The sequence below is a fragment of the Streptopelia decaocto genome (assembly GCF_964273445.1).
Source record: "Streptopelia decaocto genome assembly, chromosome: 5".
Taxonomy (NCBI): Eukaryota; Metazoa; Chordata; class Aves; order Columbiformes; family Columbidae; genus Streptopelia; species Streptopelia decaocto.
Window position 1 is genome coordinate 3,721,533 of NC_138659.1, and position 21,315 is coordinate 3,742,847.

Here is a 21,315-nt window from a genome sequence, read left to right on the forward strand (position 1 = left end):
CCCCAAATAAGGCACCCATATCCTCTGGGCTTTTTGCAGGGTTTTATCCCCCTTTTTTACCATTTCCATCGTGCTGTTTCCCACTGTGTTTGTGCTGTGGCTTCCCTGGCCGTGATGCACAGTAACACGCTTCAAAGGCACAAGCTCAGGAGGTTGTTCCCAGGGGCTGCCAAGGGTTTTCCTCCTTCCCAGTGTTGTGTCCGTTCCTGGGGGACAGGGGACAGCCCTGGGGGGTGTGCAAAGGGGCCAGTGGCCTCAGTTTAGGGACTGCAGGGCTGGGGACAGCCTGCCCTGAGGGGTGGAAACGGCTCTTTCATCCTCACCTGGCACTCGGCGGGTCTTAAATAGGAGAAAAGCAAATCAAAGCAGTGCCTGCAGGTTAATTCTTTAATTGAGATGAGCGAGAGGCCCTCACTTGCCCTGCACAGGGGCTGCCCGTGCTCTGACAAGCTGTGGTGTCCATGGCCCCCTGGTTATCCCTCCCCTCATCCCCCTACATCGGGGAGTGGTACTCTGACAGCAGTGTCCTCAGCCATGCTGCAGGCATAAGTCTCATTAGATCAAGATGGAATTGTGGCAGAAAGTTCTTCACATGAGACTGATAACTCACTGGAAACCCAGGGAGGGGGAGAAATCACCCTCCATCCTGGAGCTGGCTCCAGGCAACCTGTTGTCACGCTGAAGTTGGCCCTGGGTTCACCTGGGGACCTCCCTTGGTCCCTGCCAACCTGTGGCACAGTGCAGGCACTGGCTGGGATCTCTGCAGCAGCACGTTGCTCAGGGTTGGGCCGGGGAGGACAGGGAGCTGAGGGAGGAGGATTGCGCTGTTGCTGCTACTGCTGCTGGTCCATATAGACCTGCACGGCTTTCCACAGCGCCCGTATATTGCCTTCCCCAAAGCCTGGTGCTCCCCGGCGGTCAATGAGCTCCAGGAAGAAGGTCTCCTCGGAGAAGATGGGGTGGGTGAAGATCTGCATCAAATACTCCTGGGAAGGGCTCTGTGCGCCACGAGCGCCAGGCTGGCCCTTGTCTCCCGGAGCCGTGGTGTCCAGCAGGATCCCCAGCTCTGCCAGTGCCTGGGGGTCCTGCCCAGCCGCCCGGATCTCCTCCGCTTTGCCCCCCTGGCTGTAATAGGTGGTGGGGGGTGTGAAGAACTGCACGCCCCCCTGCTGCAAAGCCCTGGTCGTGGTGATGATATCGGTGGTGCACAGGCCGACATGCTGGATCCCGGCCCCACCGTGTTGCTCTAGGAAGGTGTCGACTTGGTTGGCACCATCTTCCGAGAGGGACTCGGCGAGGACGAGCTTGCAGCCACGTGCTGGGGAGCCCTGGGTGTCCTGCAGTGCCAGGAGCAGCATGCTCACCCCCTGCCCGCCCAGCACGTACCCCTCGGCCGGCCTCTCCTGTGGGCTCAGCAGGAAGCGGCGGAAGCCGAAGCAGCGCTGGTACCAGTCCAGAGCGGCCCGGGTGCCGCCCCGTGGGCAGACGTATGTGATGTGGTCAAAGTGGGTGATCTCAATGCCGTCCCTTGCAGCCGAGGGGGCTTCTTGGATGGGCTGGAAGCCGGGCAGGAAGGGACCCCGGTAATGGGATCGGTCCAGAAGGGTATGGCTGACGTTGCCCACAGTGGAGCTTGCCACGCCATAGGTGACAGAGCCCCCATCATCCCTCACCTCGGTTGGGGGCACTGGCAGGGAGCATCCCTGGCTCTGCAGATGCTTGCAAAGCCCCGGCACATCATCCACCTCGAAGCAGACATTGGAGGCTGTCCCCAAGGTCGGCCGGGGGTCGATGTCGTAGAGGAAATCGTGGGGAGAGGTGCCGGTGGGCCCCGGAGCCAGGCGCTCGTTGATGAGGAAGACGGCGGATCCCCGTCGCAGGGCCAGCTGCCGGACCCGCGGCGTCTCCCGCACGGCCACCGGCTGGAAGCGAAAGGTGTTGGCCAGGTCCTGGGCCCAGCGCTGCCTGTAGGGCAGGTGGAGGGAGATGAAGCAGGGGCGGCTCAGCGAGGCTGCCATGGCTGGGCAGGCTGCGGGGAGGATGCACGGGGTCAGGGGGGTCAGGAGCCGTTCCTCCACCTTGCACAGAGCCTGCGTGCACCTGCATGCACAGGCATGTAAATTTGCACTCCTCAAGTGCATGTATTTTAAATGAGCGGGTCTCACAGGCCAATAGGCTCTTTGCAGGGGCACCTACATTCGGGACTGGCTGCAAAGAGGTGCCTGAGGACGCCAGGTGTCTCACCACCCCTTTGCTATGTTGCCCTGCACCTGGGGTCACAGAAGAGGAAAGGTCTGAGGCTTGGCCACAGCGGGTCCCCTCTGGAGCCATGTGTCCCTCGGGGGTGCCATGGGAGGTCAGCGGGGAGCCCGGTGCGGTAAGTGTGCTGTGTGCGCAAGCAAGATTGTGGGGACAAGGGTTGTAGGGGGGTATGTCCTGTACCAGCAACCAGGAACATGGAGTTTGGACTGGTAAACACAGAACAATGTGCTGGTTACAGCTAAAAGGCTCCTGTGCAGCCCCAGTGCTTGTCAGTGGTGTCCCACAAATGGCAGGGGAGAGCAGTGGGGTCACAGCAAACTGATGTGCCCTTCGCTTCCCCAGCAAGGACAGTGTGGAGCTCAGGGCAGTGACCTTGCCCTGGAGGCACGGAGGCTGAAATAGATGGGACACGAACATGCATTTGAGATGGGGGGGAGACCTGCTTCAATACCCCCTTCCACCTGCCCCCACCAAACAGGCTGTGCACTGAGCGCTGCCTGCGTGGGCACAGGGCTCTGCCAGCCTGGGGAGCAGCCCCAGCACCCGGGCACCCCATCTGCCGGGGGGGAGCAGGGGGCCCGGCGGCACCCCGGCGGGACCCCCAGCTGCTCCACACCAGCCCAGGGAGGGGGGGATCCTTGCTGGGGCCGCTGCGCCGCCGAGCACATGGGCAGAGGCCGGTGCTCCCTCCCTCCGTCCGTCCCTCCTTCCGTCCGTCCCTCCTTCCCTCCCTCCTTTCCCAGCCGCACGCTGTGTGTCCAGCACAGCTCCCGCCCTGCTCCCGCCGCCCCCTCTCCCAGCTGCGCCCCCGGCCCCCCCAGTCCTGCCGCCCCCCGCAGGACCGGCCCCGCCTGCGGCTCACCGGGGTCAAGGCTGCGGGCGAAGGGGATGCCGGGCGGGGGCCGGCCCTGCAGGGGCGGTGCGGTTCGCTCCTCCCCGGCACGCAACGGGCCGCGGCGGGACAGGGAAGCGGGGTGGCGGCGGTGGGGAGGCTGCACAGCAACCTGCCCCCACGGGGAGGGACCGGCGGGTGCTGTCCCGGGCACGGCCGGGCCGGCACACGCAGCCGTGCCGGGGCGGGGGCTGCTCCGGCACGTTCAAAGCCAGGGGCCGAAAGTTCGTGTTGACCCCGGCGGTGCCGGGCTGTGTCTGCACAACAAAAAGCTGCCCAGGCTGATACCCGCAGGCTCGGGGATGAGCAAAGCGGGGAGATGGACTGGCTGCCAGCTGGTGGCCCGTGGTCCCCTGGGACAGGTGATGAGCCGGCTCCTGTCTGTGCTGGATCGTTCCTACCAGCGCTGACCCATCAGGCAGGACGTGCGGCCGGGGCACACGTGTCCCTGCTCGGTGCTGGGTGCCACACGGTGCCCAGGGAACCCGTGGGGACCCGAGGTGGAGCGGTGTGTGGATGGCAGGGGGACAGCCCTGTGGAGGGTCCAATGTGGGTCAGGGGATGCGTCTGCTCCAGGCTGACCCCGCACAACTACACACAATCACAGAATCACAGAATCACAGAATCGACTGGGTTGGAAAAGACCTCAGAGATCATTGAGTCCAACCCTTGGTCCAACTCTAGTCCATTTATTAGATCATGGCACTAAGTGCCATGTCCAATCTCAGTTTAAAAACCTCCAGGGACGGCGAGTCCAGCACCTCCCTGGGCAGCCATTCCAATGCCTGACCACTCTCTCTGCAAAGAATTGTTTTCCAATATCCAGCCTAAATTTCCCCTGGCAGAGTTTAAGCCCATGCCCCCTTGTCCTATTGCTGACTGCAATACAGCTGCTCCCCGATCCCAACCCATGTCCTTGCTGTCATCCCTGAGCCCCTCCAGCCCCCCAACAATGATCCCCTCTGTCCCTGTTCCTCATGGCTGGTTTTGGATGAATCTCCCCTCTTCATGTGTCCAGGACCATGTCGCTGCCCCCGCTGTGCCTGTGTCTGCTGCTCTTCCCTGCCTTATCATGTTTTTGTACAGACCCCAGGTACGATAAACTGCTCAAATATTTGCAGAGATGTCCGTGTGAGGCCGAAGTGGTGAGCTGCGCTTGTTTGGTCGGTGTGGGGGGAGGAATTCACCAGTGCTGTGATTTCCCAAGGGAGCGCTGATTCCCCACAGCCCCCCCAGGCGTAGGGCCAGGCAGGGGGCACAGGGCTGGACACCAGGGACTTGCCGTGGGGCCAAGCGTAGCCCAAGAGGCACCGTGGCACTGTGTGGCAGGACAGCGCAGCCTCTGGGGCCCATCCTGTGGGGCAGGGAGCTCCGGCACCCCAGGGGTGTGGGGCAGGCACCCATCTTTTTATCTGGGGAGTGACAGAGGCTGCACTGGTGGCTCCCCCTGGGCCTTGTGCGTGGGTGGCACTGTTCAATGTCGCTCCATGATCTTGCTGCCCTTTGGTGCAAGCAGTGCCCTTGGCAATGCTGCCGGCCCCCTTGTGCCCGTGGGGCGGTTTTGAGCAGTCATGCCCGTCTGTCCCCCGTGGCACCGCCTGGCACCCCCTGTGCCAGCCCAGCACCAGGCACGGCTTTGCCCCAGCACGGCTTGGCCTGGGCTGCGGCAGCAGGACCCTGAAGCTGCGTGGCACCGAGGAGGACAGTGCCTGCCTTGTTGCTGTCCCCAGGGCAGGCGGTGGTGGCTGGGGAGGAATCCCCGCTGCTCCAGCTGGGTTCTTCTCCTCCCCCTGGGGCGGAGAGAGTGGACAGGAGATAAAAGGGAGACCAGGGCCAGCGGGGCATTGCCAAGAGCTGCTGGTGCTGGGAGCGAGGTCTGGCCGGAGGACAGCAGTGAGGAGAAGTGCGGTATTGAGGGCTCATTCTCGCGGGGGAGCGGGCTGGGGGATTAGGGGTACATCCATCCTCACCAGACCCTGCAGCTCCCTGCTCCCTCCCCAGCTCCCAGGATCATCCCCCAGCCCCATGTCCTCCCCCTGCCCACTGAATGTGCTGCATCCTGGAGGGACAGGGTGTATCTTGGGGTGGGCAGGGTTAGGGGGTTGTGGGAGAAGGGGCCTCTGGCAGATATTAGGGGCAGGGGGGTTAAAGGCTCTGTGCACCCCTCAAGTGCTTTGTGGGCATCAAGGACTCTCAAGGTGACTTGAAGGTGAAACCATCCTTGTCCCACTGACTCCCTGTCCTTGGCCAGGATGATGGGGGTTGCATCCCTGCCCACCCCTGGGGCAAAGACAGACCATGCCTAGGTCTGGCTTTTGGGGTTAGGGAGGTGGATAATTCCCACAGGGGGAGTGGGACCTTCCCCCACAAGACATAAGTGGGTGCCTTGCCGCTGGGGGAGACCGGGGCACCTGGCGGTGGCAGCAGGTGCCGGCAAAAGCCAGTGTCGAGGGTGCATCTCATCCTCCCACCTCATCCCTCTTTCCTCACCCCGCCTGGCACGGGTGTCCCAGCTCCCAGTGCTGTGCTGGGACCAGTATGAAACTGCCCACCAGCCTTTGTCTGCCCCAGAAGGGGATCTGGGGGAGCGATTTGGGGTTGCAGTGGGGTTAGGAGGCTCTTGTTGGGTTGAGCTCTGGGGTAGAGTGGAAATTAATGCCACGTTTCCTCCTGCCAGGGCCGGGTGTCCAGGATGGGGCTGGGGGTGCTGGCCCTGGCCGCCTGGCTGGGGCTGGGGCTGGCATCGGCCTCCGAGGGGGTGGCCAACAGCAGCCGGCTCTGCCAAGAGGCGCCAGTCTGGAGCGTCAACGGCTCGAGCCCCATGGTGGGGGCAGTGGGGCAGGTGACGGTGGTGGCCCTGCTGAAGGCCAGCTGACACTTCTGCCTGCAGCAGGCCCGCAGGTGAGCCCTGCTCCCCCTGCCCCAGCTCCAGCCCTGCCACGCTGGGGGTCAGCATGGCGGTCCCCCCGACCTGGGCACCCCCCTCCCAGCACCTCCTTCCCCACAGCCTCGGGGGCCTGCGGGAGAGGCTGGCCCGGCAGGGCATGGCCGACGTCCGCTACATGATTGTCAATGAGAAGGCGCCACTCTCCCGTGTCATGTTCGGGGAGCTGAAGCGCCAGGCCCCCCCGGGGGTCCCCGTCTTCCAGCCGGAGCCAGAGGAACCCGACGTCTGGCAGGTCCTGGGGGGTTACCAGGACGACTTCCTTGTCTATGACCGGTGAGCATCCCGCATCTCAGCTGAGGCTATTCTGTGGGGTTATGGAGTGTCTGGTGGGCTTCCCAAAGCCCCCCATGGCTGGGCTGGGTGACCCCAGACCTGCCTCGAGCTGGGACGTGGCTTCTCCCCGCAGGTGCGGCCGCCTGGCTTTCCACATCCAGCTGCCCTACAGCTTCCTCCACTTCCCCTACGTAGAGTCAGCCATCCGCTTCACCCACAGCAAGGACTTCTGCGGCAACTGCTCCCTCTACCCCAACACCACCCAGGAGGTAAGGAGCAGGGATGCTCTCCAGAGCCAGGTCCCTTCTCTACACTGGCATTGCACATCAGGGAAAAAACAACCTTATCTTCACATTGGCAATGAGCTCTGGGCTGGCAGCCACAGCTGAGAGGGAAGGTGGTGAAAGGTTTGGAAGAAGAGCAGTTAAATAGGTTAGAGCTTTCAGGTTGAGAAGAAGGGGACTAAAGGGGTCAGAGCCCAGGTCTGGATAAGCTAACTAATGTTGCTGGCTGTTCTGATATGAAAGGGGCAGGCAATGAACCCAGAGGTGGCAAGCTCACAGCAAAGACAAGGACAAAGCTCTGGACTCAGCAGGCGATTAGTCACGCCCTAAGAGAAAAATCCATAATATTAAATCCATAAAATTAAATCCAAAATACTAAATGCAAAGTCCCTCCCTGGACCACAGGCAGCTTGAGCCAAGGGATGTATGTACAGAGGCTTGTGCTCTATGTGCTCCAGCCTCTCCTGTCCTCCCTGGGTTAGGGCTGGAGAGCCTTTGCTCTGACCCACACAGCTTTTCTGCTTTCATCCCAGCTCAGAGGCGTGCTCACAGGCTCGCTGTGGGGCTCTGTATGTTCACATCCTGCACCAGCCTTGTGTTGCTTTCCCCAGGCTAATGCTACCATGGAGGTCCCTGTAACCCTGAGCCCACTTCTTGAACAAGGGGGGAAGGAGTCAGAGACCCCCATCCACCAGCACAACCCCCTCCATCCTCACCACCACCACAAGGTCAGCAGCGAGAGAGACAGAGAGCCGAGTGGGGACCATGAACCTGCTGCCCACGCTCGTCGCCACCACGGAGCCCGCAGCCAGCCACGTCACCAAGGGGCAGAAGCAGAAGGAGGGAAGTGAGCACTAAGCCAGGCTGGGCAGCCTTGCAGAAGAACCCCGTAGTGTGCAGACCATGCCAACTCACTTCCCAGAGGCACAAAAGGACTTGCTTTGGGCTGCTGGTCACCAGCAGCGTTGGCATAACAACCCCCTCCAGCATCACCCATGCAGGTCATACTCCCACGCTGTGACCAGGGAAGAAAATCCCCCTCAGACCCCGCCAAGGTGCTGCCTTTTCAGCCCCAGGGCTCGGTTCTGACCCTTCCGCCGCTGCCTCCTGCCTTTCCACGCTCAATGACGCCCGCTGTGCAAACCGGGAGGTCCCCGGTCACTGCTGGCTGACACTGCACGGAGCGGCAGCGCAGGGTGGAGGGGCCAGAACTGGGACAGGAGCAGCATTGCCAGCGTGCTCTGCCCGTCCTGGGACCCCGGGGTGTCCTGGCACCCCTGGGTGTCCTGGCCGGGGAGCGAGGGGAGGAACAGCGTGTGCCCCACAGGACGTGATCCCAGGGGATGGGGGCATTAGCAGTGGTAGGAGGTCGCAGCACCCCATGGTCCAAACCCTGTACCCCACAGTTGTCACACCCTGGGGACCCTGCAGGCCTTGCACACGGGTATGTGCAGTGCTGATGGGTGGCCGCAAGATGGTGGCCTTGTCCCCTTTTGGAGACCTGGAGGCTGTATCCAAGGCCCACAGCCCTGGGAGGACAGGGGTGAGGATCCTGGGCTCTCTCCTGGGGGAGAAGCAAGATGGGAGGGTGATGCGGAGGTCCGGAGTTCAAATAAAACCTCTGTGAAGCGACCCCTGCTCAGCCTGGTCTCTGGTGCCTCTTCCCCAGAGGGGGTGGGGGGCTCGCTCAGCGCTGGGCTGGCCCTGGACTTTTCTCTGGACACAGGGAGGGACCTGGGGCTGCCTGTGGACCCCACAAAGCAAGTGCCGGTGGTGATTTGCATTCCCTGGCACAGAGATCTTGGAGGTGAATGGGTTGAAGACCAAAGAGACCCTTATGTCTTCATATCTTCTGGTTACCTCCTGCCAGCTGTGAACCCAGGGCTTAGTCCCCTTCCGGTGCAGGACATTAACCCTGTGCTGCCAGGAGGAAGTTTGGCTCAGCCCCCCGATCTCCAGGTTGTAGGTGTAATGTTGGGGTGCCTGCCCTGAGCTGCTGTTGTGGGGCTGAAGTTCCCACATGCAGTTCAAGATCATCTTGGGCATCTTGTCCCCATTGCCCAGCCTGGTCTCCATCGCACGCAGTGCTGGGGCCACGCAGCCCTCAGGCAGCTGGGTTCTGCATCCCTGGCAGGCAGTCATGCCTGTCTGCACCCCGGGTCACCCCCATGCCTGTCTCAGCCCTGTAGCCCTTCACTCCAGCTCCATCCATCATCCCACACCCCTGAATTCTCCATCTTCTGTCTGGGCCCTACAGCCCGAGTGGGGAGCAAGAGGTGGTTTTTCTGCTCAGTGTTATGTGATGCCATGCTGTGGTACATGTCCTGCTGATGATGCTCTGAGCTGAATTTGTGCCCCCAGTCCTGGGAAGATGAACTCCTCCTCCCTGTCTCTGTGGGATGATGCTGTGGCCAGCAAGTGGGGTAAGAGCAAGGATGAAGAACAGCTGTTGCTCATGAGGATAAGGGCAATAGGATCAGGTGGGTCTTTCTTACCAGCCCAGGGGACCCAGCCAGGCTCTCCCACAGGGTGCTGGTTGAGACCCTCCTCCCCCTACTCCATGTTTCTTGCTTCCTCCCTCCTTCTTCTCCCCCTTCCTCCTCTACCTGCTCCCAGCAGCCCACAAGGGCACCTCTGTCTGCTGCTCCTGCCATCAATATTGAGGTTATCTTTTTCTTCTGGCAGCTGCTGTAATTGAAACAAAGCAGGCCGGGCCTCACGGGCTCCGCTCCTCTCGCTCATTTTGCTGGTGCTGCTGAGACAACTAATTCATCTTATCGATGTGCGGTTGGCCTCTTTTCCACCAGATCCAGGCAGAGCCCTGTCCCCACCACGGCTGCTGGGACCAGTTTGTGTCCCCGAGGCGTGCTGCTGGGTGCTGCTCTGACCCAGCCTCTGGTCCTCAGCTTGCAGCAGCTGGCCGCCAGCAGATGCCAGGGGTGAGAGGTGCAGACTAGAAGGATGCCGATGACTTTTATCACTTTCTTTTGCCTTCTGGTGCTTCCTCAGCCCTTTCATCAAATTCTACAACCTTTCCTTGCACAGCTTCTAAAGGTGTCCCTGGCAAGCAGGTGACATTGCGATGAGTGGGGCATACACCGATGTGCATTCCCTTGCTGACAACCAGACCTACGATTAGCAGTGGCAGGTAGAGGGATCAGGTCTGGCGCTGGGTGGGCAGCCCTGTGGCCCCGTGCTGCACCACTGCCTCCCAGCAGATGAATTTCCAGCCCTAAAGGCTTGGGTTTGGATTTTGCTTTGGGCAGAGAAACAGAGGCATGTGAAAGAGCTGTGACACCGTTTGGGTGTAATCCTGCATGTCTGAGTAGCGGCCAGGGTTCAGGATCAAGCTCATGCTGCTCCATGTATAGCTGTCCAAAGGCCTGAAGGGCTTGGGGGTGCTGTGTTTGGGGTCTCCATGGCATTCCTTGCCCCTGAAAGGTGCTGGAGACCTGGTGGTCTTCAAAACCCGTGTGGGTGTCTGCACTCCAGCGGTGCTGAGGGAGAGCTTTGCTCCATGTGGGGTGGAAGAGAGGTGTTTTGGGGGAGGTAACGGGCTCTTTACATTGCTGATGCTGCAGGGAGTGATGTGGGGAGTCAGAGAGCCCCAAGGAATGCTCAGCTGTTGGGGGGGTGGTCAGCAGGGGAGGGTCCAAGGCAAGAAACTGGGGCTGACACGGGGTCCTGGCAGTGCCGCACCGTGGTACCCTGGTGTCTGTGGCTGTGCCACCACCCCAGAGGAGGACAGACCCTCGTCCCACATCACATGCAGCCTGCTGCCTTGGCCCTGTGTGCTGCTCCGGCCAGGGGCCAGCAGGACCTTTCAGGAGAGGGGGAACAGCCAGTCCTAATGTCAACAGAGGCCTCTTGTGCAGCGATGCTGTGTCAAGAAGAGGAATGGGTCCCTCCTCCTCCGCCCATTCATCTGGCAGCCAGGGCTGGCGTGCCGCCAAGCCAGCCTGCTTTGGAAACATTTCATTGAGGAGGCAGCTGAGCCTAGGAAAACAGAATGAAAATATACAGAGAGATCACTGTTGTTAGGCAAAATACAAGCAGGCGGCTGCATTTCTGACCCCTGAGTCCAGCCCAGCCGGGCCCCTCTTGCTCCTATGGAATGAGGATGAATGCTGCTGCCTGGGGACAGGACTCACGTGTCTCCATCATGTGTTAGGAGCTGGGGGACGAGGGCTGCAGAGCTTGTCCCCAGTTTTGGCCAACTTGCTGATGTCCCTGGTGGGTAGGTCCAGATTCACCTTGTTGTACCATTGCTCAAGAAGATGGGACAGAGCAGAGCAACAGCCACAGAAATGAGCCAGCCCCAGTGACTCGTGTACCAGTGCATGGCCACCAGTGCTGGAGGCTGGTGAAGATGGGGCTGCGGAGGCGCGTTAGATATTGGCCTCATTCATCCCCATCTCCATCACCAGCTCTGACTGGGCACGAGGCCACCAGCAGGACAGACCCCAGTCCTGGGTTTTCAAAGACCCGTTGCTTGGCATTCCCTGTCTTTGGTCTGCTGGCAGGAGGAGAGCAGAGTCACCCAAAGCAGTCCCCAGGGGCAGAGGGTGGGGGTACCTCTCTGGCTTTTGGGTGAAGGTACACTCAACATATTCGCCTCTCCTGTTGCTTCCCCCATAACTTCTCCCTCCAAAGGCCTCCAAGTCTCTCCCAGCCATTTGCTGCCCTGCAGCGGACCCATCCCAGCTCCTTCCCTCCTTCCTGGTGGGTCCAGAGGGGGAGGCAGATCCAGAGGTCCAGCCCCATGGGACATCAAGGCTCTCACCCCAGCACAGGTGCTCCCAGTGCCACCATGGCACAGCTGTGCTTGCCTTCACCTCCTCTCTCTGTCCACCCAGCATGGTCCAGCCATTGCCACGCAAGAACAAAATGGCCATTTCTCTGTGCTGCTTGTTTCCAGCCCCTGCCTTTGCTCACCATCAACAGATGATAGCACAGAGGGAACAGTTTGCTTCTGCTATTTATGGTTTTGATCTGGGGGTTGAAAGGAGCCCAGTGTGAACAGGCAAAGCCCAATCAGCACCCCAGGAGAGACACATCTCACCAGCCCAACACAGGTGGATTTGCAGCATGGAGCAGACGCCCAAGGCGTCACAGCACAGCACAGCGCCGAGCCACCATGTCCTGCTGTTGCGTTGGATGGCTTCAAGAAGAACAGGCTTGTGCCACGACTGCTGGTGCCTCTACCAAAGCTGCTACTGGCTCCTACGCATGGAACGACGTGTGAGGACACCCTCTTGTGGAGGAGAGCTGGGATGAGTGGGCTGTTAAAGGGAAGGTCAGTGTGGGGCAACCTTCTCCTCGTCCTACTGCACCCCAACCGACCCACGCCGGGGCAGCACTGGGGTCCAACCTCACAAGTGGGTCCCCACGTGGGATCTCCATGCTGCGGAGAGCTGAGGTATGTGAGCATCCATCATGGGGGTTATTCCTGACCTGGTGAGGCAGCTGAAGGAAGACGACAAACACATGGAGCAGCCTTTGAGAGAGCACTGTTAACACCTACTGAAAAGGCACTGATCCTGAGCTCGGGTGGGCAGCTTCCTCCTGTAAGAGCCCTGTTAAGGCCATAAAAGACAAGCTGAGTTAATGACGTTTATTGGGTTTTACTATGGAAGAGGTCCCAGGCTGGAGCCTTGTGGGTTTTTTTTCCCCTCCCCACCACAGATGTGCCTGTGGAAATGGCTTTGGAATTGAAACGGATGGTGAGGAATGACCCAGACCAGATGGTCCATGTTCTGAACTGCAGCTCCAGACACCTGCTGCTGAGCGTGGCCTGGCCCGGGACGTGGCAGCGATGACAGTGACGGTCTCCGTGGCACCTGAGGGACCGCTGCTCGGTGGGGCTGGCACAGCGGTGGCTGTACAGACCGGCAGCACCAGGCATGAGGAGAAATACTATACATCTATCATTACTTGTTTTCTCCCTTTTTCCCCTAGACACCCAATCAATCAGCACGCAGTAATAAAGCCACACAGCCAATTAGCATCCAATGATGTGGCCAACCAACCAATCAGCCCTGTGGCACTGTAGTTTCCCAGCCAATCAGCCGAGCAGCATTGTAATCTCCCAGCCAATCATCCACGTGGCATTGTAATCTCCCAGCCAATCAGCCAAGCGGCATTGTAATCTCCCAGCCAATCAGTCATGCGGCATTGTAGCCTCCCAGCCAATCAGCTGTGCCTTGTGCACCCATTGCCAGTGATAGGGACAGGCAGAGCTCCACCGCTCTCTTGTTCCAGCATTAATTATGCTCCATCGCTAAGATTTTGTAGCTCCTTGTTGAGTCCAGATTTGTCCAGCTTTCAGCCTCTTCTCTGTTGTTCCTAAGCTTGCACAATCTGTATGTTGTCTTCTCCCCACTACGGATCTTTTTCTTTTTTTTTTCCCTGAAAATGTGAAGTTGGCTCAGTGTGTTGTTTCCCACTGGTTTAATTTCTCCCTCCTTCCCTAGAAGACCATTCCTCACCCAGACTTATCTGCATTTTAATTGCCATTTGCTAAGTGTGTTAAATGCAGAGGGTATAAGGCTGGAAGGGCGCAAAGGGGTTATTGTGTAACCTACCATTGGTTCTCTGCCCATGGAAGAGGACTGGGGTGCTGGGTGACAGAGGGATGAGGGATGAGCCCCAGCCCTGCCCTGACTCCAGCTTCCCAACTGCCCAGACCTGCAACCCGCTTGCATCTCCAAAGTGGGGGCAGACCTGATGCAAAAGGCTAACGGGCATGTGTTGTTTACGCATCACTTTGCCATCATTTATTCATGCTCTCGTAGCCTGCAAAATGATTCCCCAGTTATTTTAGCATCTCTAATTAAGAGGAGGGAGGTTCAGTGGCTGAGAGGGGGCAATGGTTCTGCTGAGCTCAGCGCCGTGGCAGCCAGGCTGGCCGGGATGGATGCCGCTCTGTGGCGTGGAGCTGAGCAACTTTCTGGAGCGCTCTGTGCTTTTAGAGTCTGCGCTGGCGAGGGAAGAGACAACTGTTTCTCCTGGAAGCCGAAGGTCTTCTCTCCGTAGCTGCTCCATGCTTAATTGCTGGCCTGCACAGCAAATGCGTTTGCTGGAAGGGTGCAGAAATCCCTGCGGCAAGGCAGGGGCTCAGCACTTTGCTAATCTTACTGGGGCTGTGGGAAGGCAGCCCTGGCAAGCCAGAGATGTGACGGTGTGTGGGAGAGAGGGAACAGCAGCTCCTGACATCTGTAACCCTCTGGTTGGGTGTGATGGGGAGTCTGGGTCTGCCCGATACCATCCTGACACCTGGTACCCAAGCGCCTCGCTCCGTTTTAATCCATTTCTTGCTGCTGCCCCACACCATCTCCTTGTTCCTCCTGCCCCTCTGCTGCTGGGTGTCCCCTCTCCAGCTGTATGAAGGAGCTTCCCAACTTCCCACAGACCCCATTCCCACAGCGGGGTTGCCGGCTCCCCCCACCCACACCCCCCAACCTCCTGCCGGGGTCCTTGAGGACCCCCAGCCCTGCCAGGTCCGAACTCCCGCACCCGTGGTGCACGGCAGGTGTTGTGTCGGGGGGTGCCCTGAGGACGGCATGGCACGGTGCTGGGGGCAGGCACCCTGGAGCAAACATGGCCTGAGGTTTTTCTCAGGGATTGCTGCTCCCCGTGGCAGTAGACAAAGGGCAGGGAAGCTGCAGCAGCCTAAGCATCCACTGCTTTAAACTTGCACATCCTTGAGCAGATACAGGGACATACAGGCAAGCAGAGCTGTTCCTATGTCAAAGTGGGGGTGAGAGAAGCCGTCCTGCACCTGAGCTTTGATTTCAGCCCGTGCTTGGAGCGGGGAGATGATACCTTCTGTCCCTGCATTTCTCTTTTGAGTACACAGGCAATTGCAGTTACAGCTGAAGGAGGTCTCTGAGATTGTTAGTTTGGGAAAGTTTCATAAAAAACTGTCTGGCTAGTGAAAAGTAATTTTCTTAGAGTCCCTGCTGAAAGAGGAGCACAGCAATAACTCAGCATTAATGAGTTAGTGGAGGGTACATGGGGGATTTGAACAGCTTGATGGCAAAAAGCTCCAGCTCAAGCTTATACAGTGTTGGAGACCTTACTATGCACTGGAGAATCTAAAAATGGGGCTCAACTCCACAGTCAGCCAAGCCAGTGTATGTCTCCCCTTGCTTGCAAGGCCAGATATTTCATAAAGCAATGCTCTCTGTCTCTTCCTGGATGTCAGATCCACGGGAATAAATATCCCAGGCAATGGATCCCTCTGCTTCTGAGTGCACTAAGGCAGGGGAGCTGCGGGCTGTGTCACTCGCTGTGTCCTTTCCCTTCTGCCTCTGCTCTGGACGGCACCGGCAGCACAGGAAAGGCAGAAACCACCACACTTCCAATGAGTGCCTGGGGCTGGTGGCTGTAGCGGGAGCTTGGCTCTGATAGACGTGGCTTTGGCTGTGTTGGAGCAGCAAATCCTCTGGGTGGCCAGAGCAGGAGCTTGGTGGTCACCTGGTTAATTTGCCATAAAGCTTCTGCTGCTCTTGTGTATCTTCCTCTGTCATCAGAGGTCTTCCTCGGTGTCAGTGGGTCTTGCAAAGCTCTGCTGTCATCTCTGCAAGGCTCAGTCAGTGTTACCTGTGTTAGTGAGGGCACAGGTTCAGGGTCAAAGCAATGTCAGAGGCATGAGAGCATCCAAGGGAGGAGAAGATGCCCAGGGAAGGGCGGTCTTTCTGCTGGCTGTGGGGTTTGGGCATGGTGGGGAGAGGAGAGCAGCTACACAAAGGTGTGCAGGTGGGAGCAGCCAAGAAGGTGGCATCCCCTTGGGCTGAGACATAGCACCTACCCGCACTTACCCTGTCTGCCACAAAACAAAGCACAGGTGCCAGGAAACCTGCAGAGAACATCTCAGCAACGTCCTTTTCCTCTTTCTTTGTTGGAGCTCTTGAATTCAGTTTCTAGCAAGAGGCAAACAGATTTCTTCCCCTACAGCACCTGCACCAGCTGGACTGCTGGCTGAGCTGCCCCCCAAAGAATTTCCCACAATATTGTATCGCACTGCTGTCTATCTGCAGCGTAGAGCTGTGCAGGCTCCAGCCCTTTTGGCCAGTAAATTTTCTAGCCAAGGACTCAAAAGAAAATGCTTTTCTGGGGCCAGCATGAATAATCAGCCCTTTGTGAATAACACCAGTGCTCAGACCAGAATGGCTGGAGTCAGTGGGTCCGAACGCGGACAGATCCCAACCAAACAGCCTCTAAGCCAGGAGGGGAACCAGGGCTGCCAGTGGTAGAAGCTCAGCAAATGGCCGGGCTCAGGAAAGCGTGAGGTGAATTATTGATGCACCTGGTTCCAGGCTCTGAATGAGCAGCATCAGGGGCTGGGCGGGAGGCTGACATTTCACATCCTTCCCTGGGGAGAAGAGGTCTGTCCGCGTTCTCTGGGAGGAGGAGTGCTCCCCCCTTGTGAAATTCAAGGCGGTAATGAAAGGGACAGGGAGAAACAGGGAGCAACAAATGTTCAGATGAAGAGGGAGAAGAAAAATAGATTGATTTGTCTTTGAAATAACATGCTAAACCCCCGGAGACAGGCTGGCCAGCCACTACACCGACCTTGCTTTGATTTGAGTCTGGATTATATGTTTTATGCAATGAAAAGTCAGCTTGTTGGGAATGAATAACATCCCTGCTCAAGCTGAAGTCTAAAATCCTCTTTATTGGCACCGTCTGGGGACAATGTAAGTAAGGACACTCAAGGTTGTCACTAGGTGAGCTCTGCAGAGACTGGTGACAGAGGGACCAGGCAAGCTGAGGTGCTGTGTCCCTGCCTGAGCAGAGCCGGTGGGTGCAGGCAGGTGCCAGCAGAAACTCCTGGGCAGTTGGGCTGCTGTAACACCAGAGCCTGCAGCCTCCATCATCATCAGAGCTCAAGATGCTGCTGGACTGGTCTCTGCCAGGAAGGTGTGCTCTACCGTGGGGCAGGAGGGTGCGTTGGGACGGACCCTTGAGGTCCCTCTGTGCACAGGGAGGGCCAGGGCTGGACAAAGCCCTTCTCATCCCGCCAGGTCCTGTCGCAGCAAGCAGGGGTGATGGGCAAAATGCTGTGCTTGCAAGTGCTCCGTGTTGCAACCATCCCTTACGGAGAGCAAAATACCCTTTGGGGTTAAAGAAACGGGGATGTGATTGCTGGGGAAAACATAAACAAATCTGTGTGTAGGTGCTGCGGTGACAGGGTGGCCAAGTCCTGCCACCGGTTAGTGCTGATTGTCTTGAACAAGACCAGCAGCAGCAAGGAACACCTCAGCCTTCAAGGAAAACCTCTTCCTGACCTTCATTGATTAGCATGTGGCTTATGCTCTAAAATGGAGATCTATCATTGCAGTAGGTCTGCCTGCTCTCATTACCTGCCTGAGATCTGATTCCTTCCCTTCGGGTCCTGAGAAGGAGACCTTAGGCTTGGAGGTACCTCATGGTATAGCAAAAGTGCATAACTATTTCCTGTTCCCTAATTGCATCACCCTGTTATTCCAGGAAATGTACTCCTGCTCTGTCAGTAAGAGTAAATAGGAGATCTCTGCAACAAGGGAGTAACCAGTAGTGCTCTAGATGTGACTGGACTGCAGATAGGAAGGAATTGGGTTTAAATTCTCAAAGCACTGAGAAAAACAGAGTAAGAAACCCGAATTCTGAGATCAGTGAGCTCTGCTCTTCCTCAGAGGTTTGTCACTTGAAATTAGGCAGGACAAAAGAATGGGAATATATTTCTGGGGAAAATCCCGGGACAGTGTCCTGCTGGGCATGGCAGCAAAGTGCCCAGCCCTGGCAGGGCAGCAGAGCTCTCTCCATCAGCCCCACGCTGTGCTGGTCCCAGGGGCGCTGCCATCACCCTTCACTGAAGCAGAGGCTGGTGAGGAGTCGGCTCCCTGGATTTTGGGGTGCTGACTCAGGCAATATGTGCTCAAGGACCTCACTTTAATGCAACCCCAGCTAAGAGCAGAGCAGAGCTGCCTGGCAGTCAGCACTGCTTGCATTTCTTCCTCTCCTCTGCCAAAGGCCAAGTGTGACAACAGACCAGGTATTCTCTCTGCTCCCAAGGATGCTGCAGTGACGTGTGGGCTGAGCATCTTCACTACAGAGCTTTAAAAGGAAAAGCAAACCCTGATGCCCACTGAGGGCTGTGCTACCTGGCGTAAATCCGAAGGTGATTTGTGGGTCAGACCGTGTGTTAGGTTTGTGGGTTAGACTGGGCGTTGAGGCCGGGTGCCGCGGGTCCCAGACTTGCAGCAGGGGCCGGGGTCCCGCCGGCCGTCTCCGGGGCAGCGGTGCCATGTCCAGCTCTGCCGTGTCCCTTCGCTGTCTCTGACTCAGCACAAGCTCCTGGCACTCGGCTGCCGCGGCACTCCCTCGCCCTCCAGCGCCGTGGGGACCGGCAGCCGCGGGGCTTTCCCCCTCCGCGTCCTCCGGGCACGGGGACACAGCGTCCCCCGTGTCCGTGTCCGCCACCCCCGCCTGGAGACACAGCCCGGAGGGCAGCGGGGCGGTGACCCGGGGACACCCCTTCCCCGCCCCGCGGAGCCGGCCCCCGGCGCCCCGGCAGGTGCCGGTCGGAGCAGGGGTCCGGCGGCCGCCGGGGGCGGGCAGGGGGCAGCGGAGCGTCCCGCCCCGGCAGGGGCCGGCTCCCGGCCGGCGGGACCACCCCCTCCAGTCTCCACCCCCGGTCCCCCCCCCCGCCTCTCCTCCTCCCCGACTCTCCTCCCCTCGCCCGGCTCAGTCGGTCGCAGCCATGGCGGAGGGAGGAGAAGGAGAGGAGCTGCTCCGCCCGCCGCTGCCCGCCGGCGCCCCGGGCCCCAAGCGCTTGTGCTCCCGGGCCTGCCCGGCGGGGGGCACCGGGGCCGCTCACCCCCGTTCCGGCGCCGCGGGGGCCGGCGCGGGGCCGGGCGCGGGAGCCAGCGGGGCCCCTCCGGCGCTGCCCGGCTGCTGCCCCGCGGCGGCGGCAGGGACGGCGGGGGCGGCGGGGCCGGCGGCCGCGGGGCCGGGTGGCGGCGGCGGGGCGGGCAGCCTGCTGCAGCCCGAGTCGCTGCTGGACGCGGCGGCCAAGCGGGTGGCGGGGAGCTGGGCCTTCGAGCGGGTGGAGGGCCGCTTCCAGCGCATCCCCGAGCCCGTCCAGCGCCGCATCGTCTACTGGAGCTTCCCCCGCAGCGAGCGGCAGATCTGCATGTACTCCAGCTTCCAGCCCGGCCGCGCCGCCGCCGCATCCCCCGCCAGCGCCGCCGCGGGGGGACCCGCCGCCGCTGCCCCCGCCCCAGCCGGCGAGGAGAGCCCCGCCGCCGGCCCGCCGCAGCCCGCCGCCCCCGCCGCCGCCCCCGCCGCGCCGCAGGGCGAGGGGCTGCCCTTCCGCCGCGGCATCCGCCTGCTGGAGACCGGCGCGGTGGACAACGTGCTGCAAGTCGGTGAGTGCCGCGACGGGGCCCCGGGGGCTTCTGTGTCGTCCCCCCCTCCCCGCCCCATCCGCTCCGAACACTTCAGCCTTTTGTCTGGCGCGGTTGTGGTTTGACAGGAAAATCCTGCCCCGGGGGCAAGGATCGCCTTGTGTCCCTCTGGGAAGATGCTGGCTGTGGGTTTGGGGGGTGGGCGGGCTGGGGGTGCCCCCCTGCTTCGGTGAGGTGTGTGTGCCCAGTTGTCACGGGCAGCAGCCCGCAGCGTGGGTCCCTCCAGCCCGAGTGGGAAAATAAAGCCAGCCCGCCCCTGAAGCGCCCGTCGGGGATTTGTATGGAGAGCACGCAGCCCTGCCGGCCTCCCCCACTTCACCCCCCCGCCCCGCAGTGTGAGTCCCTCTCACCCCTGAGCACCCACACCCACGCTCCCACGGGTGTCCTGGCCCTTCCACCGGGAGACGGGTTTATAAACATAATGCATCCCTCCAGCAGCTCTGAGCGTTTGCCTTTGTCTTCTCCAACAGGGTCTCTTCCCCCCTAGGGAAAGCTATGAAGGGGCATCTACTCTCTGCTTTTCCCTTCCCTGCCCCCTGCGTGGGCTCCCTTAGTGGGACTGGTGGGTGGAAAATGAAGGGAAGGTTTGGGGTGACAAGTTGGGTGGGCTGGCGGGTACCACCGGCAGCCCGGTGCGATGCGCTTTTTGGGGACGGATGCGCGGCCTTCTCCCTCCTGTTTGGTGATGAAGGGGCCGTGGGAATGGTGGTGGGAATAATGGCATCGTGTTTTCTCTCCATGGACAGGTGGCTTTTGTGTGCACTGGCGGAGAGGAAATGTTGTTCCTCTTCCCCTATCCTTCCAGTACTTGTCCCCATCCAAAAGCCACCTTGTATCTGTATATATTTAAAGAGACACAAATTGTGGTGTTTTACATAAAATAATCCGCTCCTGGTTGTTATTGGAAGTGATTGAAATGCGCGTTGCCATTAAAATGACATTAGGCTGGAATTTGTTTTGCAAATGCAAAATGTAAATTCATTTTGTGCCAGGCTATGGCGTGAATGAGTGAAGGGAGGGTGGTTTTTGTTGTAAGAAAGGGTGAGTTCAGCCGTGTTTATTTAAAGAGCCCTCCTTCCTTTTGGGGAAGAAACAGCTTTAAAAAAAAATCCCATTTGGTACAGTTTACATTCAGAAGAGCCTTATCAAAACATTTTCCATTTGAGACATGAAAATAGGAGACAGCAGAAGAATTCTCCTTCCACCTCTGAGGATACGCAGTGAAAATTCCTGAAGCACAAAAGGTTTTTTTTCTGAGCATACGATTATACCCTTTTTTTTGGGGGGTGAATTAATGTTTTCTAAGGGCTGCGTTAAGATGATTAATTATTTTAAGTCTGTTTAAAATACTTTGAAACTTAAAACCAAATATTTTTTTTAGAAGGAGAGGGAGTAGCTCCGCAGGAACTTTAAAATTAGGAGGAGGGGGGAAATAATAGCTTACTGTGGGCAGTGCTTCACTGACCTGCCCACTGAGGTGTGGATGCAGTGGGCAGCTGGTGTGGGAGTGGGAGACGGAGGCACCGGTTGCCTAAAACCAGGGCTGGTTCTGTACAAAGGAATTTTATTCTTTAATGAGTTTTGTTAATTTATTTATCTCTGAGATGTGGCTCTGATGAGCTGTGAAGGATCTGGGTGAGCGCTGGGGCTGGGGGCGTGCGGGATGCGCAGAGCGGTCCCATCCCAAAGCGACGTCCAGCGCTGGCATCCAGCATCACGCGCTCCCTGCGCTTCCCGCTGCTGCTTTGGGCGAGACGGAGGACGGGGAGGATGGTCGCGGCTCTTGCGTTTCGTATCCCCTGACGAGTCTAAACCATCTCCCCAGCTTTGAAATCGGAGCTCACACCCATTGTCCTCCGAACCGCCAGCTTTTTAGATGAAGCAGCATGTTCTGGAAGCGCTCGCCGCAAAGTCGGCGGGTGATTTATCGCGTTTCTGCAGCTCAGAAGGGGTGTGCGGGATGCTCGCCCTGGGAGTTTGCCTTCGGGGCGGGGGGTTTGGGTCTCGGCTGTAGTGTGGCTCCTCTGCGGGTGGGTGATGTGGGGTCAGACACCTCTGTGTCTGTCCCCGGAGCAGCCCTGTCACAGCAGCCCCTCGCAGCGCTGAGCCAGAGGAGGAAGATTTACGTCAAACAAAAGGCTGTGAAGGGCTGCGTGTTTATCCGGGGCGGACGGGAGGCATAGCTGAGATGTCCTCCGCCAACTT

The 21,315-nt window shown here is 59.2% G+C and overlaps 3 protein-coding genes across 4 annotated transcripts in view; 2 read left to right on the forward strand and 1 right to left on the reverse strand.

Annotated features, from left to right (window-relative positions):
* Nucleotides 1–380: 380 nt before the first annotated feature.
* On the reverse strand, nt 381–3,162 carry HPDL (4-hydroxyphenylpyruvate dioxygenase like). 2 transcript variants are annotated; one of them, XM_082054223.1, is made up of 2 exons: nt 3,125–3,136; nt 381–2,029 (listed from the first exon to the last, which is right to left on the reverse strand). In XM_082054223.1, the coding sequence occupies exon 2, from the start codon at nt 2,016–2,018 to the stop codon at nt 834–836; it is 1,185 nt and encodes a 394-aa protein (XP_081910349.1). In that variant the 5' UTR covers nt 2,019–2,029; nt 3,125–3,136; the 3' UTR covers nt 381–833. The 2 variants fall into 2 exon arrangements, 1 of the variants encoding a protein (XP_081910349.1); XR_014184211.1 differs by having other exon boundaries at nt 1,825–1,965; nt 3,125–3,162.
* A 2,675-nt stretch (nt 3,163–5,837) lies between these two features.
* LOC309440346 (selenoprotein Pb-like) lies at nt 5,838–8,210 on the forward strand. Its single transcript, XM_082053864.1, is given in 5 exon segments — nt 5,838–6,055; nt 6,162–6,374; nt 6,508–6,643; nt 7,270–7,479; nt 7,481–8,210. Coding segments are annotated over 5 exon segments (804 nt in total). The 5' UTR covers nt 5,838–5,846; the 3' UTR covers nt 7,517–8,210.
* Nucleotides 8,211–18,389: 10,179 nt separating this feature from the next.
* The window catches only part of ZSWIM5 (zinc finger SWIM-type containing 5), a 97,918-nt gene continuing 94,992 nt past the window's right edge, over nt 18,390–21,315 (forward strand). The window contains exon 1 of the mRNA XM_082053877.1: nt 18,390–19,071. Coding sequence (XP_081910003.1) covers nt 18,405–19,071 — 667 coding nt within the window. The 5' untranslated portion in view covers nt 18,390–18,404. The remainder of the gene's footprint in view (nt 19,072–21,315) is intronic.

What these genes read in the sequence shown, in the direction of transcription:
- HPDL (XM_082054223.1), bottom strand. Translation starts at nt 2,018, where the DNA reads ATGGCAGCCTCGCTGAGCCGCCCCTGCTTCATCTCCCTCCACCTGCCC.